General features: G+C 41.0%; 1 protein-coding gene across 16 annotated transcripts in view; it reads left to right on the forward strand.

Annotated features, from left to right (window-relative positions):
* LOC135097122 (GTP-binding protein 10-like) overlaps nt 1-20328 on the forward strand; it is an 87012-nt gene extending 66684 nt beyond the window's left edge. For 5 of the 16 annotated variants that reach the window (XM_063998875.1, XM_063998876.1, XM_063998877.1 and 2 more), the window contains 5 exons: nt 1386-1610; nt 2613-5448; nt 6190-6287; nt 16436-16590; nt 19489-20328. In XM_063998875.1, coding sequence (XP_063854945.1) covers nt 1386-1610; nt 2613-2756 — 369 coding nt within the window. In that variant the 3' untranslated portion in view covers nt 2757-5448; nt 6190-6287; nt 16436-16590; nt 19489-20328. The other 11 variants (XR_010265390.1, XR_010265391.1, XM_063998880.1 and 8 more) reach the window with 8 other exon arrangements.
* The last annotated feature ends 173 nt before the right edge of the window (nt 20329-20501 follow it).

Below are 20501 nucleotides of genomic sequence, written 5' to 3' on the forward strand. Positions count from 1 at the left end.
TGCCTGTGAGTCACAGCCTGCTCAAGGAAACATAGAACCATTCCCAAGACTAGACAAGCTTCACTATGAATATTCTTCATGCCTCTACTTTGCTAATCTGTCTTGGGCTCATGAAAGTTATGTAGAAGGTACTCTTTTAGGTACAAGTCATTGCTTCAGAAACATCATTAGTGCCATGTAATAAAACTGAAGACAGGAATTAATGACAGGAGAAGCATATAAAAAAATAATTCAATGAAATATACTATTATTATTATTATTAGTAGTAGTAGTAGTAGTAGTAGTAGTAGTAGTAGTAGTAGTAGTAGTACATTTTATTTTATTTTATGAATTTAATTTTATTTAGATTGATTATTATTATTATTGTTATCATCATTATTATTATTATTATTACATATTATTTCTCCTTATCAGCATAGATAATATTGTGAGATGGAGGCAGTTGGCCAAGTGAATAAGTAAGTTTGGATAACCTGACTCAAGGTTTGTTATGTTCACTTTAAGACAAGAACATCATTCATTGCATAACTCAGGTCAAGGGCAAAAGGAAGTCAGGTGCTTGTAAACTTTACCTTAATATAATGAACAATTTATAGCAAACAAAGCTGCCTATTGAAAAATGAAAGGATAGACAGGCCAGCAGATGTTACATCACGGCAGTCTGACAAACAGATCAAGTACTCTCATGATTCACTACTAGACTAGCAACAGTCACTTGTTATTCCACTTGTCACCAATACACTCCTCCCTCCAACAGGAAATAATAACATACACCATAAACTCACAATGGTTGATAATCACTGACAAACCACAAAGCACTTCACCAAAACCACCACCACAAAACAGCATTAAATAACATAACTGCTCTCACTGAATAAACCAAGACAAGTATCATGAAAACTGAAGGTACATGTACTTATCCACTGCATAGAGTGTAGCAGTCCCAAGCAGAGGCACAACACAGCTCACTACAGCCCACCAAGAATGTCTGTCAGCTTTACCTCCGGCCTGTGCCTAGATTAAGCCCACCTGGGCCTGGCATGTACATTTCCATTGGCCAGCCACAATTCATCCCAAGCTTATGACCTGATTCCAACTTTGGTTAACTGGGAACTTGTAACAATAGATAGATAGATAGATAGATAAATATATTATTATTATTATTATTATTATTATTATTATTATTATTATTATTATTATTATTATTATTATTATTATTATTATTATTAAAATAGTACAGATACAACATATCAGACAAACACAAAATGCAAAATCAACTGAAGAGAAACAAAACAGCACATTACAAGCCTAATTTTATGCAGCTTTCTTGAAATAACTCATCATTTGAATTTCTAACTACTTTGTTCCCTCCGATGACGCTGCAGCCGACCCTGGGTGTGGTGAAGTACAGTGACATGCGGCGGCTGACCATCGCTGATCTGCAGGGACTCATCGAGGGTGCCTACTCCAACATGGGGATGGGGCACCGCTTCCTGTGCCACGTGGAGTGGACACACTTCCTCCTCTTTGTGGTAGACATCAACAGCTTCCGGCTGTCACCCAAACACCCATACTGTTCACCCACCGAGAATGTCATGCTGGTCAACAAGGTGAGTGTGTGGGTGCCCAGTGCCCTGCAGGGGTGTGTGGGGCTGAGGAACTTTGGGTGAATGTGATGTCTGTGTGTTTACAGTTTTGACTTGCTGTTGTGTTGTGTTGATTGGCAGCTTTACTCTCATTCTAACTAATAGGAGAGTTATTTGCTAGTGCTCTTAATACTGATTCTGTGCATTTATGGTTGTATGTGGACAAAATGCTTTAGTTTTGATTCTGTTTTTGTCAATTTATGACTTGGTGTTGGAACAGAACTCCACCATAACTTGGGGAAACTCTGTACAGTGTTGACATCTAGCCTACAATGAGTGCCTGGCTTGTGGCTTCCTTGGGGATGTCAGACACACCCTGCTGGTAAACGCATGGATGTGAATTTGTGATCCCAAGTTTGAGTCATGTTGGAAACTGAGTCTTTGTGGCAGTGACAGGACAGTCGGTTGACCAAAATCCACTCAGGTCATGATGACCACCTCGGCCTGAGTGGTAACGTGTCAGACTCATGTTTCTGTGAATCCTGACAAAGGCGTGATCTCCTGTGAAACCCTCTCCTGGTTGATTCATCCTGCCACATCCTGTCTCCAGACCAGTGTCTCAGAGTCTGCATGATGCCCCAAGGCATGACATCACAGGGACAGCCTGTCATGTACTTACCCTTCACTCAAACACACACACACACACACACACACACACACACACACACACACACACACACACACACACACACTGTCTTCATCTTTACTTTAATTAGTGTAGTTTATGACAAACACCTCCCCACAAAAAAAAAAAAAAAAGGCCAACAGATCTGCTACTCTTTATCCTCTTTTGAGTTCATTTGTACCTTATCACAAGCATCGTCATGAGGGCCAAGAAATCCACTGCTCTTTTTTTCCTGTTCCTTTGTACCTTACCACAAAGTCTCATAAGGGCCAAGAAATCTGCTGCTCTTTTACCTTCATTTATATTCCTTTGTAGTTACTCCTCCACACCTGTACACACAGGAGTTGGAGCTGTATTCACCTGACCTGCTGAGTAAGCCAGCACTCCTTATGGTGAATAAGATGGACTCCCCCAATGCTGAGTCTTGCCTGCAGGAACTCCTTCACAACTTTAAGAGGATGGAGGATGAGTACATGGGAACATAAGAATACAAGGGAAGCTGCAAGAATCTGTCAACCCACAATTGGCATTTCCTGTTAGAAATGCCTTCTGATTTCTACCTATCATCCTCATACCTAAATTTATTTGGTCTTCTTTTAAAAGCTCCATATTGACAGGACATTAACAGCCATAAGAAAATAGGGGAAGCTGCAGGCAGCCATCAGTCCTTAACATGACAATCCCTGTATGAAACATGCCTGCCTATTTCCACCCATCTCCCCCATCCACAAGTTTGTTTAGTTTTCTTTTAAAGCTTCCTAACGACTCAGCACTAACAACCAGATTACTGAGTCTATTCTATTCATCAACCACTATATTTGAAAACTTTTTCCTTTGTATCTCATTTAAAGCTAGCTTTATCAAGCTTGAACCCACTATTTCTTGTCCTATCCTGATCACTGAACCTAAGGATTTTGCTCATGTCATCCTTGTTATATCCCCTAAGTAAAGACTTGAGGGAGGAAGAGAGTAGAGACATCTTTTATCATTATCTTTTCATCTCGCTTACTCCTTCATTCCTGTTGGTTTAATATTCTGTGTTTGAAGCACCAAGCCAACTGATTATGTGGGACTGAGATTGTTATAGTTATTTTATACTATATTAGGTGAATACCCTCTCCATTAGGGGCTGATAGGACTAAGAGTGTGAATGATGTGTGTATGAGTGGATGGTGCTTTGTCTGGGCCACCCTGTGTGGGATTGCCAACCTGGTATATGGACAGATGGACAGATAGATACATGGGTCAATAATTTGGAGCTTGGATATGAAGAAAATGTAAAACTAGTGGAGACGTTTCAAAGGACACAGGAAAAAAAGCTGCAGTGTTTTAGCCATGTGAAGAGAAGGAAAGAGTCATATGTCAGGAGAAGTGTGATGGAGATAGAGGTGCAAGGCAGGAGAGCAAGAGGAAAACTAAACCTTATATGGATAGACTGTGTAAGGGAGGACTTGAGACAGAAACAATTGTCAAAGGAAAATATATATGACTATGCTTGGAGGAGAGCTGGCAAGAACAATGACTCTATAGAGACTAGGGAAAAGATATCAAGAAGAAGAAATTATGGAGGTGTAAGAATTAATAAGGGAATTATCGAGGTGTTTGGGCTGTGGGAGGCTGTGGAAGACAGTGCCTGAAAGTCACCAAATTCAGGGTAAACCTTCCACCATGGTCCAGGAAGTCATCAGCCAGTAGAGATGAGTCCAGAGCCTGACATGCCACCACCTAGTAGGAGGGAATGTATTTATAAATTTCTTGAATAGAGTATAGTTGTCTTACAGGGTTAAATGTCTTGTAGGGATTTAAATCCTGCTATATTTACAGTCAGTGCAGGCCGAGGTGATCTGGAAGTCACACCCTGAGCCTCTTTCCCTTCTAATGTGGCTGCTGACTGGTGCTCTCATAATGTTCTTGACACTTCCTCAAATATATTTAAGATATTTTCTATCACCATATTAATTAAACTTTCCCCAAACAGTTTTTTTTTTTCATATCAACAGGAAAACGGAGTATTAAACCTTCTGGAAACAAAAATGTGTCAGCAATAATTCAAGTCAAGGATAACATTGAAAATGAAACATAATATTGAAAATGAAAACTGGAATCATGACGCCTCTTGTGGTTGAGTCGTCCCAGTAGTAGTGCAGTGACTCTCCTTCACTAGGAATTACTAAAGACTAGTGTTTCTTATTGTTACTGAAAAAGGACAGAATATATTTTCTATCTTAGTTTAAGTAAATTAAATAGATGAAAGAATTTTTGCCTTTGTCTTTTCACGAAATAAGCCTCACTGGCTTTTGAAGTGAGAGTAATGAGCTCATTATAATTATTTAGTGAAGCATTCTCCAAAGTAAAGTCCTCTCTTTTGTAAAGAATTTCCTGTATGTATGGAATGATATCACAGCCTGTGTAACACATTCATTACCTGGTCAACCTACTGTGGGAGGGAACATTGCTACCATTCCAGTATTTTGTAAAGTGTGTTCATGTTCATCTTTGATTCCTGCACTTACATGTGAATCTTTCCTGTAAATTGAAAATGTTTTTAATGCCTTTCTGCACTAAGTGACGTTTCACATGAAGACATTTTGATGCATGCATTCTGTTCATAAGAGGGTCTCAAGTGACAGTCATAGTAATGATCACTGGACTGATGACTGACGTCTGGGAATGTCAAAATGGTGACTAAGGATGTCAGACTATTGACTGGAGACTGGTGACTAAGAATTTCAGAGTAGACTGGTGACTTAGGATGTCATTTAGGATAGTGAGTAATGATGAGGATCTTGATTGATGAGTGGTGACTGAGGAGTGTGATTGGTGACTGGTGATTGAAGGTGTGTCATGGGTGACTTTATGTATTTGACTGGTAAAATAGAATGTCTCTTAGGATAATGAATACTGACCATGATTTTTGACTGGTGAGTGGTGGTGTTCCTGGGTGGTGTTAACAACTGGTGTTCCTCACAGACTATGTGTTGTGTTGCTCCTGTGGTGCCAAACTCACGGAGAACTCATGGGATAACTTTGTAAACATCTCCATTCCACTGTCTGAGGCATCCCAGCTGGTGACCATCCTGGGACACCCCCACCTCATGGTCCAGACCCTCAGGAACCCTGCTGACCTTGCTTTTGACTTGGTGACTGTCAGGAGTGGGCTGCTCAGGAGTGGGAGAGGTGAGTTGCACTCAAACATGTGTTTTGTTAGTTATGTGTTTGTTCCTGACCTCTAATCCTTCTGCTTATATTGTCATCCTCTCTTCTCCATTGGGCTCCTCCAATCACAGTCTCATATCTGCATCTTGTCCTATTGCTCCAATCCCTCCTCAGGATCCTCCTAAGCAGAGGTGCCTCTGGCATTTTGTCTCTGCTAGTTGGGGGACCTGATGAGGTATTTTGCTGATTTTCCTTGGAATGGCCACAGCTTCCATGTCAGAGACCAGGGGTGCGTTAAGTTAAGTGACTTGGGTTACCCGGGTCACCCAGTTCTCAACTGAACGCTCTCTGCATGACTCGGGTGACTCGGGTGATTTGGGTTACCCAAACCGAGGAGGTGGTGTGCTCTGTGCTTTGATATCACAGCAAAAATGGCCACCCAACCATACTTATATTGGTGTTATACATGCTTAGTTATTGTGCATAGTGCAGGGAGGCTCCCTTACTTTGAAGAACCTTGCTCCAGTTGTCATTGTGGGTGTAAAGTTTTCTGAACACTTCTTCTATCAGTCAGTGTTTCTCAGTGGTGCAAGACTGATACTTTTTTCCTTTACATGATATTTGAGCCAGATACCAAAGTTAGCTGATAGCTTATTTTCCATTAGATGATATTTGAACCAGAAACCAAAGTTAGTTGATATGAACTGATTTTCCTTGAACCAGAGACCAGATCCACCTGACTGCTTTTTTTTTCTTTTCCAGGATATTTGAACCAGAAACCAAAGCCAGCACAACCCACTTCAAAGCTTCCTTGGAGGGTTTCTATGGACTCATTCTAGAGAAACTGGTCACTGAGAAATGTAAGTATGCAAAAGTTGGAACAGAATTTATTAGCTAATATTTACCTTTGAAGTATGATGTTGTAGTGGTCAGAATGTTTGCTTCTATCTTGTTGGAGTTGTGTTCAGTTTGCATTCAGTTTGCAGTGTGTCCAAGTAACTGCAGTTGGTGTATGCATAGCTGATGTAGAAGCTGTGCCTGCTGCCTCCTTCCTTCTTTTAATGGTGCACCCTTAAATCTTGCCATCACCTAAAATTTTGCACTAAAAATATTTGTAATCACCTTTTTGGTCAGCTTTGCCCTAAGCTAATTTAAAATATATATATATATATATATATATATATATATATATATATATATATATATATATATATATATATATATATATATATATATATATATATATATATATATGAATAAAGAAACTAATAATATCTAGCTATTATCCTTTAGATAAATCATGAAAACAAATAAACAAAAAAAAAATAAAAAAAGGAGGGGCATGTGGTCCATGGAAGAACCACATTAGTGAGTTTACATGAGTGATAGGTTTGTTTCTACAGTTTTCTTAAGGAGTAATACTAAATTATTATTATTGTTTTCCTCGTGATCATTTTTTAATCACCTGAGAGCAAGGCTAAGTGATACAGTGATTGGATGGCATGCGGATGTTGATTGACACTTGAAAATTTTGTCATTGTTTTTGCTGCCAACTTTATAATTCGAAGACTCTCTCTCTCTCTCTCTCTCTCTCTCTCTCTCTCTCTCTCTCTCTCTCTCTCTCTCTCTCTCTCTCTCTCTCTCTCTCTCTCTCTCTCTCTCTCTCTCTCTCTCTCTCTCTCTCTAAGTAAAATTAAGTAAAGTAATAGACTGGAAATATTAAAATGTATATATCTTTTATTTATATTGATAAATCATCATTAACAAATAACAGTTTTGTGCTTATGTCTTTTTGAACAGTGCAGTGTCCTAAACACAGAGGCAGGCAGTCTCCCTATTGAAGCAGGCTGAAGCTAAACACTAGAGGCAACAAGATTCAGTCTACTTTTACAGTGTGCAGCTTTACATATAATTACAGAAGTACATGAGACTTACCGTAGGTTAGTTGAAATGTGCTTCGGATTTTGCGAGGCACATCACGTCTGCTAGATGGTAGAGTTCACATGAGATACACTACACTTTGCCACACAGTCAGTCTTTAAAGATACAACTACCCACATGAAATATTATCTCCCAACCCTTCCAGTCCTTGAATTTTTGTTGTGTAAACCAAGAATCATCAATTAACAAAGGGAGGGAGTGGAGGGCATGTGAACTCTACCATCTAGCAGACGTGATGTGCCTCGCAAAATCCGAAGCACATTTCAACTAACCTACGGTAAGTCTCATGTACTTCTGTAATTTTACTTCGGCAAATCACTTGTCTGCTAGATGGTGCCGTTCACATGAGATTTTAAAGTCATGTGGGTGTTGTATGTAAAGGGTTCTGTCAAATTTCACATTTTGTAAAAAGGTGTAAATAAAAGTTCCTATTACAAAAACCCCATTGTCATTTATGAAAATAGAACATGATTTTTACTGCTGATAACATTTCAAACCTTACATTATACTGAGCCTGGCACTGCTTCTTGAAAAAGGGTCTATTTCCCCTTGTATATCCTTATTATAATATTTAGCAAATGTGGCTTCCTGCGTCCAACCAGCTTTTGCCATGATGGTGGCAATAGGCACATCCAGTGCCTTGGCCTTAGACACTGACACAGGTCTAATACTACCTGCTGTGTACCTCTTGGTATCAATCCCACACTTACATAACATGGTCTTAAGCCACCTTGCCACCATGTCCTTAGAAACACCCCTATGGAGTTTTATATAACTTATGAGTAGTCTCCCATCTGCATTTCCAGATTCTTTCCTTAGCCTCTCAGTTCTTTCTATATATTCTTTCATAGCCTTAACTACACACAATCTGTAATCCTAAGGATAAGCTTTAAATACAATAGTACGAACATTAAATTTTGGCCTGCATTGCTTGATGTTACCTCCTAACAAAACTGAAACAGATTCTTCTCCAAATGCCATATTCACCAACAATAAGTGCAAAGTTTGGATCCTGGCTGCTTGTGTCATTGCCATCAGCATCACCATTTTTAGCGATAAGTCTTTCAGTGTTAGGCTGTGTAGTGGTTCCACGAGTCTTATCTTTTGTAATACAAGTTTCACATCCCAGGTCGTTGCATACCTGGGTGTAGAAGGGCGTAAGTTGAAGACTCCCCGCAGAAATCTGTTGACAAGTGGGTGATTGCCCGCTCTGCAGCCTTCCACCATAATTCCTATTGCAGATAGAGTCCCTCTCGCCATGTTAATGCTTTCATAACCCACATTCCTTTGAAAGTTACGAGACAGAAAGTTTAATATATCTGCTATAGATGGTGCAATGGCATTAATGTTCCCTCTACTACAAAAGAGTGTCCACCTCTTGATGTGAGTGTTGTATTGTCTACCTGTTGCTGGTTTCCAAGAGGCCATAATGATTTCCGTACCTTCTTTAGATATGCCACGTTCTCCAAGTTGTTTCCGGACAACTGACAAGCCATCAAATTTGTGTGTTTCATTATTGGGTGTTCCTCAGCAGTTGACGGATGCATTAGCACATTTTTCCTTCTCTGTATGACCCGAGGGTCGTCTACTAGCATCCGAAGGAGCATCCCCATCCACGGTTGTGATGGCCAAAGTGGCACTATGATCCATCCTCTGGTCCTTTCCTCCCTTAACTTCTGCAGACATCTAGAGATCAGAGAGAAGGGAGGAAAGAGGTAAACCAATTTAAATTTAGCCCACGGAATTGTAACTGCATCAATATATGCAGCCTCTGGATCTGGTGTCCATGCACAGAATGGAGTCATTTGTTTGTTCAAACATGAAGCAAATAGGTCTATACAAGGATTCCCAAATATAGAACACAATTCCTTAAATATCATCTCATTCAGCTGCCACTCATGTCCGTCATTAAAGTAACGTGATGCCTCGTCGGCCATGACATTACATTTGCCTGGTATGTGGGAAGCTGTCAGCCATACCCCATTACTAAGACACCATTCCCAGATGTTCCTATAAAAAAATGTCATCACAAACTATTGACTTAACACCTCCCATCTCATTCACGTAATTAATCGCTGTGGTGTTATCACATAATGTGTAAACCTCTAAGGAGATGTGTAAAAGATCTCAATGAGAATAACATAGCCAATAATTCACGCATTAATGTGCGAACGCACCTCTTCAGGGGACCATCTGCCATTGGTAGTGATGCTATTTTGGCAACCTGCCCATCCTAGATTTTAAGCATCTGTGAACAACTCAGTATCTGGTGCATTTCTGAATATTTTCCTGTTTTGACTCTCCAATTCCTTAATCCACCAGTTTAAATCTGTTCTAATCTCCTCTGTAATGTTCATCCATCTATTAAAGTCTCCACATGCCTCTTCCAAAGCCTTGATCTTTGCTCTTTCCATCCTCCTATAGTGCATCTTCCCCATCTCTACAGCTGGGATTGCTGCCACCAGCAGGCCAATCACTCTTGCCACAATTCTAATTTTTTCTTTGTCTATTGACTAAAAGAGAGTAATGCTGTATAATCTCATCCCTCCTACCCGCCGGCAAGGTAACTGTCATGGCCACCAAATCTATCACATTACCTAAATACTCAATACGCGTAGTGGGACTTAAAACAGATTTCTCCACATTTATGCAGAAACCTACACTCTGCAACAACTGAATGTTGTCATTCATGCAATCAAAACATCTCGGCAAAGAGCTACTATACAGAAGCGTATCATCAATATAACTAGTGATGTTGTGGCTTTTATGCCTAAGTGTAGAGAAAACTGGCTTCAGAAGTTTTGTAAATAGACGAGGACCATCCGAAAACCCGTTAGGTAGACGTGAACTGGTAAATCTTATCCAACCATCTAAAACACAGATATTTTTGTTGTTCCTCTGCAATTTTTACTGAATAATAGGCTTTCTTAAGGTCTATAGAAGCCATATAATCTCCTTGACTAAGCAACTGTAATACTTGTTCAAAAATTTTCTATTTTAAAATGAGTATATTCTACATGCCTGTTCAGTTTTCAAGATTTAACACCATCCTATAATCCCCTGTCTTATTCTTCCTCAGAAAAACTGGTGAAAGTATTTGTTGATCCTGTCCATGTGTCTCTATGATGGCCTTTATCTCTAACAATTTTTTAACCTCCTAATGCATAATCAGTTTATCTTCCTCACTAAAGACATACTGTATATCCTCTCTAAATAAATACCCGATATTAGCTTCATCTATATTCAGATGACAATGTTCCACCATATCCAAAATGAACAGGTCACTTGTAATCACACGCCATTTATTGATAAACTTGTGAAGTTGCCCAGCCTCAAATTGTTCTTTCACCTGGGTTAATGCCGGGGGATATGTTGACCCCAGCCTCTCACGTTTTTTGTTGTCCAAGCTTGAGCAGGGTAGGAGCGCCTGTGTTCACCACTGGAGGGCATCCTGCGAAAACCATATGGCTGATATCTGGATGGGAATCCACAGGAGGAGGCCTTGGCAAAAAAGTTACATTGTTTACCTCCACCAAATCTGCCACTGCTTGCAGTCCAAGATGTAGGCTTCTTAAAAGTGAATTTAGTTTTCAGCCTTTCTGCCTCCTCAATATTTCTGTTGGCTTGTGACAGGTCATCCCCAAACAATAGACCCATCATGGGAGCCTTGTCAGCACACAAATGAGAATATTTGGGATTAATGTCCCTCTTTATGATATGTCGCCTGTTCAAGTTATTTCTGTAGTGGGCATTACCCAATAATGCTAATGCACCATTGAGCATGGCCACCTCATTTGCAATAATTTGGTGCTCTTCATCACGTGCCACCTTGTCTAGCACAGTAAGCGATTTTACAACAATAGTAGCTGCCTTGGTAATATCTTTTTTCCCACTTCCCTTAAGCGGAAGTCTGCCTTCTTTGCCTCTGCAGGCAGTGCGTCCAGGACCTGTGGGTTGCAATCCATTTGAGTTAATGCATGGCAGTTATTTGGTCTAAATGTCACCTCATCCTCTACAATGGCTTTGTAATCTTCCTGCCTCATGCCATTAATAAACAGGTGGTTCACCATTGCAGCAATTTCCTTGTCAAGTTCTTTTGAGACAGTTTCCATGGGTTCATAATTCTTAGCACCTTGTAACAATATACTATCATGAGGAACATCCCTCTGGATTTCCTCTTCCTCATCACTGTCCTCCCTCAGTGGAGTTCTAAATCCAGAAAATCCTGCCTGTGATTCCTGAGAATCAGGCATCAAAGTATTATTTGACACCTACAGGGGAGCATTGTTATGAACTGCTTTTGACTTCACAGCCCCATTTTCCTTCTTAAGCTTGTCCATGTCTTTCCTCAACTAAATTAAAGCATCCATAATCATGCCCAAAGAAGGCGCATTGCTGTCTTCACCAGCGTATTTTGGAGAAGGGGAAGGTGACCGAGAGTAACTTAACCTCTCATGACGAGTAGAACGGCTCTTAGATCTGGATCTTTCTTCATGTTTACTCCCCTTGTGTAGTCCCTTTACCTTAGCTGAGGTGCGTGGCAAGCTGGTAGTTCTGAATCTCTCAGGACTGGGGCAAGCATCAGAAGGCGTCCTAGACATGGCGGCTAATGTTAACAATATGCCACCCCTTTTAACAGCAGTTCCTTTTATAACCCCACGGGTGCCTTAACCTCACACACAGGGTAACTTTAAATCAAAAACTCCTTCCTTATAATAATCTGGGAAGTCAAATGCCCCCAGGCTTGTAAATAAGGCAATATTCCTCTTGCCCCAATAATGGGTAACAAGATGGAACCATCTCGCACCTATGTCGGCTCACGAGTGCCCAAATATTGTTATATATATATATATATATATAGCATAAAATATTTGCCAATAATCCGCCTTATACCAAGTAACGGATATCATATAACCAATAATCCGCCCTTATACAAGGTAACAGATATTTATAGTCCATAATCCGCCCTTAAATCAGGTAACGGATTCAAGTAGGCAACACTCCGCCCTTATCAGGTAACGGATATCCATAGGCAATACTCCGCCCTATAATCAGGTAACGGATAACTCAAGACAATATTCCATCCTTATAACAGGTAATGGAAACCATAATACACAATCCAAACAAGAAAACTAATATTCCTATCACTCCTCGATAACAGAAGTCGTAACAACAGAACAGGAGGCAGGACCGACGTCCGTCTTGTGTGGTGTCTGCGTAGTAACTGACTGTGTGGCAAAGTGTAGTGTATCTCATGTGAACGGCACCATCTAGCAGACAAGTGATTTGCCGAAGTAAAATTTGTAGCATTGGTTGCCTCTTCCAGCTTTTCATTGTTGCCTTCCCATTCCTCACTTGATCCAGGTCAGATGTATTATTTCCACATGTGTTTTGCAGACACCACCTCTATTACAGTTCATTTCCTTCTCTCACCTGCTCTCACATTACATGCTGCAGCCCCACACAGTGCTGTTTTTTTTTTTTTTTTTTTTTTTTTATGTAGGAAGGGCACTGGCCAAGGGCAACAAAAATCTAATAAAAAAATGCCCACTGAAATGCCAGTCCCATAAAAGGGTCAAAGCAGTGGTCAAAAATTGATGGATAAGTGTCTTGAAACCTCCCTCTTGAAGGAATTCAAGTCATAGGAAGATGGAAATACAGAAGCAGGCAGGGAGTTCCAGAGTTTACCAGAGAAAGGGATGAATGATTGAGAATACTGGTTAACTCTTGCGTTAGAGAGGTGGACAGAATAGGGGTGAGAGAAAGAAGAAAGTCTTGTGCAGCGAGGCTGCGGAAGGAGGGGAGGCATGCAGTTAGCAAGATCAGAAGAGCAGTTAGCATGAAAATAGCGGTAGAAGACAGCTAGATATGCAACATTGCGGCGATGAGAGAGAGGCTGAAGACAGTCAGTTAGAGGAGAGGAGTTGATGAGATGAAAAGCTTTTGATTCCACCCTGTCTAGAAGAGCAGTTTCAGTGGAACCCCGCCAGACATGTGAAGCATACTCCATACATGGACGGATAAGGCCCTTGTACAGAGTTAGCAGCTGGGGGGGTGAGAAAAACTGGCGGAGACGTCTCAGAACACCTAACTTCATAGAAGCTGTTTTAGCTAGAGATGAGATGTGAAGTTTCCAGTTCAGATTATAAGTAAAGGACAGACTGAGGATGTTCAGTGTAGAAGAGGGGGACAATTGAGTGTCATTGAAGAAGAGGGGATAGTTGTCTTGGAAGGATGTGTCGAGTTGATAGATGGAGGAATTGAGTTTTTGAGGCATTGAACAATACCAAGTTTGCTCTGCCCCAATCAGAAATTTTAGAAAGATCAGAAGTCAGGCGTTCTGTGGCTTCCCTGCGTGAAATGTTTACCTCCTGAAGGGTTGGACGTCTATGAAAAGACGTGGAAAAGTGCAGGGTGGTATCACCAGCGTAGGAGTGGATAGGACAAGAAGTTTGGTTTAGATCATTAATGAATAATAAGAAGAGAGTGGGTGACAGGACAGAACCCTGAGGAACACCACTGTTAATAGATTTAGGAGAAGAACAGTGACCGTCTACCACAGCAGCAATAGAACGGTCAGAAAGGAAACTTGAGATGAAGTTACAGAGAGAAGGATAGAAACCATAGGAGGATAGTTTGGAAATCAAAGCTTTGTGCCAGACTCTATCAAAAGCTTTTGATATGTCCAAGGCAACAGCAAAAGTTTCACCAAAATCTCTAAAAGAGGATGACCAAGACTCAGTAAGGAAAGCCAGAAGATCACCAGTAGAGCGGCCTTGACAGAACCCATACTGGCGATCAGATAGAAGGTTGTGAAGTGATAGATGTTTAAGAATCTTCCTGTTGAGGATAGATTCAAAAACTTTAGATAGGCCGGAAATTAAAGCAATAGGACAGTAGTTTGAGGGATTAGAACGGTCACCCTTTTTAGGAACAGGTTGAATGTAGGCAAACTTCCAGCAAGAAGGAAAGGTAGATGGTGACAGACAGAGCTGAAAGAGTTTGACTAGGCAAGGTGCAAGCACGGAGGCACAGTTTCGGAGAACAATAGGAGGGACCCCATCAGGTCCATAAGCCGTCTGAGGGTTTAGGCCAGCGAGGGCATGGAAAACATCATTGCGAAGAATTTTAATAGGTGGCATGAAGTAGTCAGAGGGTGGAGGAGAGGGAGGAACAAGCCCAGAATCGTCCAAGGTAGTGTTTTTAGCAAAGGTTTGAGCAAAGAGTTCAGCTTTAGGAATAGATGTGATAGCAGTGGTGCCATCTGGTTGAAATAGAAGAGGGAGAGAAGAAGAAGCAAAGTTATTGGAGATTTCTGGCTAGATGCCAGAAATCACGAGGGGAGTTAGATCTTGAAAGGTTTGACATTTTCTGTTAATGAAGGAGTTTTTGGCTAGTTAGAGAACAGACTTGACATGGTTCCGGGCAGAAATATAAAGTGCATGAGATTCTGGTGATGGAAGGCTTAAGTACCTTTTGTGGGCCACCTCTCTATCATGTATAGCACGAGAACAAGCTGTGTTAAACCAAGGTTTAGAAGGTTTAGGACGAGAAAAAGAGTGAGGAATGTACACCTCCATGCCAGACACTATCACCTCTGTTATACGCTCAGCACACAAAGACGGGTCTCTGACACGGAAGCAGTAGTCATTCCAAGGAAAATCAGCAAAATACCTCCTCAGGTCCCCCCAACTAGCAGAGGCAAAACACCAGAGGCACCTTCGCTTAGGGGGATCCTGAGGAGGGATTGGAGTGATAGGACAAGATAAAGATATGAGATTGTGATCGGAGGAGCCCAACGGAGAAGAAAGGGTGACAGCATAAGCAGAAGGATTAGAGGTCAGGAAAAGGTCAAGAATGTTGGGCGTATCTCCAAGACGGTCAGGAATACGAGTAGGGTGTTGCACCAATTGCTTTAGGTCGTGGAGGATAGCAAAGTTGTAGGCTAGTTCACCAGGATGGTCAGTGAAGGGAGAGGAAAGCCAAAGCTGGTGGTGAACATTGAAGTCTCCAAGAATGGAGATCTCTGCAAAAGGGAAGAGGGTCAGAATGTGCTCCACTTTGGAAGTTAAGTAGTCAAAGAATTTCTTATAGTCAGAGGAGTTAGGTGAGAGGTATACAGCACAGATAAATTTAGTATGAGAGTGACTCTGTAGTCGTAGCCAGATGGTGGAAAACTCGGAAGATTCAAGAGCGTGGGCACGAGAGCAGGTTAAGTCATTGCGCACATAAACGCAGCATCCAGCTTTGGATCGAAAATGAGGATAGAGAAAGTAGGAGGGAACAGAAAAGGGGCTACTGTCAGTTGCCTCAGACACCTGAGTTTCGGTGAGGAAAAAAAGATGAAGTTTAGAAGAGGAGAGGTGGTGTTCTACAGATTGAAAATTAGATCTTAGACTGCGAATGTTGCAGAAGTTAATGAAGAAAAAGTTGAGGGGGCTGTCAAGACACTTAGGGTCGTCGACAAAAAGACAGTCCGACCTGGGGACATTTATGGTCCCCTCCCCAGATGGGGACTCCGAGGCTGGTGTAGGAGTCGCCATGATTTAAAAAATTTTGAGTGAAGGGTGTGTGTGTTATTAGGTGCTTGTAGATTTGTGTGGAGGAAGAGAGTTGTCTTTAGAGGGCAGGCTGTGACTGCCCCCTTGTGTTGTGAGACACAAAGGGAAATGTTGTGAGGTCACAGCTGGGTTTAATAAGTTCACAGCACCCCCTGAACAGTGCTTTAGACGTCACTGGGAGTAATTATCGTTTCGGCAGGTGTCTACTGCCTCCTCCTGTGAGGAGGCAGTAGACTTCCTTGTATAACCAGCTCTGCATTCATTAAAAGCATTCTATATTTCTCCCTTTTCTCTTCATACTTCTTTCATGCAGTTTCATTCTACTTCTGCTTATCTTCTGAAGCAGTATAATATTCAAAACACCTAACTTGTAACAGCTGTATGTCTTGCTTCTCTGTCAGCCACCAGTGCAGTATTCTTTTTTTTAATACCAGTTGGTTCACATTCCACTGTACTACCAACTTTCACCAGACTCCCCTCTATCTGTATTAAATGAAAACACTCAGTTTCAGACTCCTCATTGGCCTTCCCAAGCACCAGCAGTTTTAGCACAATGGCACAAGACGGGTAGGACATGGTGCCTCTCGACCTCGAGCTTCTGGCTGAGCTGGAGGAGGAAGCAACCTCTCACTATACTGAGGAGGATAACCAGTTTACAGAGGTATGTCTGTTGTTACACATGTGTGGTGCTTTGTTTCAGCTTTCCTTTTTTTATTGAGACATCAGCTTGATGTGTGTGCATGCTCAAGTGTGGATGCTTTGTTTCATCTGCCTCTTTTGTTAAGATATCAGCCTAGAGTAATGAAAATTACTTCACATCACTGGGATGGATATTCAGTCACAAAGGAGTATAGTTGCTGAAGCCAAGCTGATCTGCAAGTTGTGCTCTCTGCATGCTCTCCACCTCCTTCCCCTATCTTTTGAAAATATTGGTATGAAAACATAATGTATGATATCAAAGTATTAACTTTTAGAAAAAAAAATAGTTTAAAGAAATAGACCAGTTATTTACACAACTCATTCATACGCCTGTGTTTCATATCATGTCACTGACTTGCATCACGTCTCCACTGGTGAGTCAGCAGGCATGACTGCCTAACCTAGACACAATCAGTGGCCAGTGGGAGCAGCAGCAAGTGAACTGTAAGAGTTTTTAAAAAGAAAACTGGTTGTAATCCACCACCAGATCAATATGGGTGTTTGCTGCTATTGTATATTACCCATGCAAATCAGTTCACACTGTTTGATGTGTAGCTTATTTTATCTTTCCTCCAGGCAGAGAAAATTTGCACAGTTCACAGGCAGTCTCAACAAAGAAAAATAGCCAAGATAAAGCATGTGTATACACACACACACACTTTGTTGATTCATTCCATCTGTAAGCACCCCCACTCCCCCAGAGATCACATTAGAACAGAAGTTTGAGGGTTGTGGAAAGTGTGATATTTCCTGCCACAAACACTGTGTGGAGTATGTCGTCCTAAGGTTAAGTGGTGGGACTTTGGCTGACACATAGTGGCAGTTAGAGGAAAATCCCATCATTATTGGAGCAAGACAGCTGAAGGAACAGAACCCCATGATTCTTCTGGATGTCAGTGTGAGTGGCGGAGCATATCATGCTCTCCAGAAGCCTCAAACCTAGAAGCCAGGTGATGTACTGTAACTCAGTTTACTCCAGTTTGGTGGCACATTTTCTTGTATGCAGTCCTGATTTGTACCATACAGTCACTCACTGTGTAAGTCTTTGACATCACGAGAAATTTGTGCACTTGTATATGCATGCATCACAAAATGCTGCAGATGGGATGAGGTAAGTGATACTTCATAAAAAGGCATATATTTCTCAAGATAAGTAATTAAAACCGACCCATATTGTCAATCAAAGCAAGTGGGAAGAACTTGAGTATTGCCATTTAGTAGGTATTTTTGGCATGCAGCTTCTCTGTGGTGAATACAGTGGTAAAAATAACTAACATGCTAGTTGGCCACATGCAACTCACCAATCATGTCAAGATGTGCTGGCTGGACTTCTTTTACTCTATCCTTCCACCTCCCTGTGATTCTCTTCTCCTATTACTCTATCACCTTTCACCTTACTTGTTCAGCACTTCTGTCAGCTTTTCCTGCTCTCATTCATCTTAAATCTACTCGCAAAAATTCCCTCCCTCCATTAGGTGTTGGTCAGACATCACTCTACCTTTTCCTCTCATCATTCACAGGCAATATTTTTACTGCTTCCCTGACACTGGTGGTGACAATTCTTCATCTGCTTGCATCACTCAAGTATGCTCATCATTATCCTTCTTAAATATAAATATTTCCAGTCACTAACTGTCACTGAAAGCATAGCCCTAACATTCTTCCTCCAATTTAATTTCTTTGAAGTGCACCACACAACTACACCTTAAACTACACACAGTGGAACCTCGGTTCGTGAACATTACTATTTATGAACAAATCACTTCATGAATATTTTTTAAGAATTTTTGCCATGGTTCTTGAACAGTGTTTCTGTGTGTGAATGCACAAACACCCTGCAGACCCCCTCAGCTGGCAAGCACACACACACTGTTGTGTTTTGGCATGCCTGCCGTGAACATTGTGATTATCACACACTGGCAAGTCACCCAAGTCAGGTGCCTTCCCAGCTGTTGGAGAGGAGCTAGACCTGGATCTCCTTTACCCCATTCCACCTCTAGTAAATTGCATGCCTTCTTATTTAGCCTGCCTCTTTTTACTTTACTTTCAGGATGGTTATAAAGATGATAATAATTAGAGAGAAAAGACACCATCTCGCCTTGCACCAAACATGCACTGGCTGGAAGGAAATATTGGAGCAAGACTGTAAAGGAGGGATTTTTCTGCATAACAGTATGTGCTCTGTTGTCCAATTACATTTCACCTCATGTCCCATTGTCTGGATACCCAAAGAAAGAGTGCATCTGTTAGACAGGTTTATAAGACGTGAGGTTGTCAAGAATTCCTGGATCACAGACACAAGGTGGAATTTGGAAAGCATGTGCTGTCATGAGTAGTGCAACAATCCCCATTTTACATAGACTTTTATGCTCAAATATTTCCTTCCAGCCAACCCATGCCTGGTGCAAGGCAAGATTTTGTCTTTTCCTCTCAAACAACTCTTTCCAACCATTCTGAAAGTTGAAATAGGAAGTGGCAGACTTAATTAATTTATGAAGGCATGTGATTTAGAGATGGAGTAAGGTAAGGGCTCCCAGGTCAAACAGCTGGGAAGGCACCTGACCTTCATATCAGTGACATGATATAGCCTGATGTCCAAGAAACTTACACCTTTCTGTGGTTACTGTAACTTCATTCTTGTCAAAGAAAAAAAAAATAATAATAATAATAATGCAGTTTCTGAGGTTGGAATAGATTAATTGTATTTTAATTAATTTAAATGGGAAAACTTGTTTTGGTTTGTGAACTGAGGTTTCTACTGTACATAGATCCCAACAAAGTTCAGAATCCCCTGAATCCCTCCTCTCTACTCTATAGCAGCTCCTTGTCTATGAAATGACCAGTATTTGATATGTTCCAGCACTGCAAGAAGAGCCTGCCTAAGCCGCCAATACTCCCTGCTGACAGATTTGACCGCAACAGACAGTGCAGAGGCAACTTTAGGCATCAAGACTACAGGAAGGAAGGAGGCTGCAGGGATCAAGGGGAGTACAGAGGTCATGGGAATTATAGGGATCGTGGGAATTACAGGGATCACAGGTGGGAATATTCTGACCACAGGCAAGGGAGGTTTGTCAGTGACCACAGAGATCATGATGACAGCAGAAGGGATAGTGAGAAGAGGAAGTACAGGTCTGAGAAGGAGAGTGATGAGTATGGAAGAAGGAATTACCAGTCCAGCAAATACTACAATGGGTGGGGGGGGGGGGTGTCATCCTGTTGAGTTTTGTGAATCCAGTGGCTGGTATATTTATCTTTCATCAGGGACTTCACACAAGCTTCCACGCCATTAATTCTTTGAGCAGTAACCAAAGATTACTGACATTTAATTTACATTTAAATGCCTGCCTGCCTGTCTGTTCATATCTTTCTCTCACAACGTACTCACCATTCACTTGTGAACATTTAGATTTTTAGGAAATATTTTTGAGCAAGTTCCTTCATCACAAGGCAACCATCTACTAAAAAGAAAGAAAAATGGAATATATGTTGGCATTTCCTTGATTGCTTTTGGTGTTAGTGACTTTCCAGAGTGACAATACAAGTGTTATCCCCACTACAAGTCATGCACTATATATAACATCACTGAGTATCTTTTCTCTCATTTTCATATAAATGTTTGTAACATTTTCATATAAATGTATGCTAACTTTTATGTGGACTTACTGTAAGATTTTTTAAAAGTAAAGTATTTATCCAATTTACGATTATATACTAAAAACCTCCAAGAAAAGTATTTTTCCAATTCACGATTATATACTAAACCTTCATCTCCAAGATAAGACGTGATGGTTCATAACGTGCACAGGAATGGCATCCAACAAAGTAATTGTTGCCAAAGCCTCCAGTAATCCAGAACCTTAAAAAAGTTGC

This window comes from Scylla paramamosain, unplaced genomic scaffold, assembly GCF_035594125.1.
Source record: "Scylla paramamosain isolate STU-SP2022 unplaced genomic scaffold, ASM3559412v1 Contig12, whole genome shotgun sequence".
Taxonomy (NCBI): domain Eukaryota; kingdom Metazoa; phylum Arthropoda; class Malacostraca; order Decapoda; family Portunidae; genus Scylla; species Scylla paramamosain.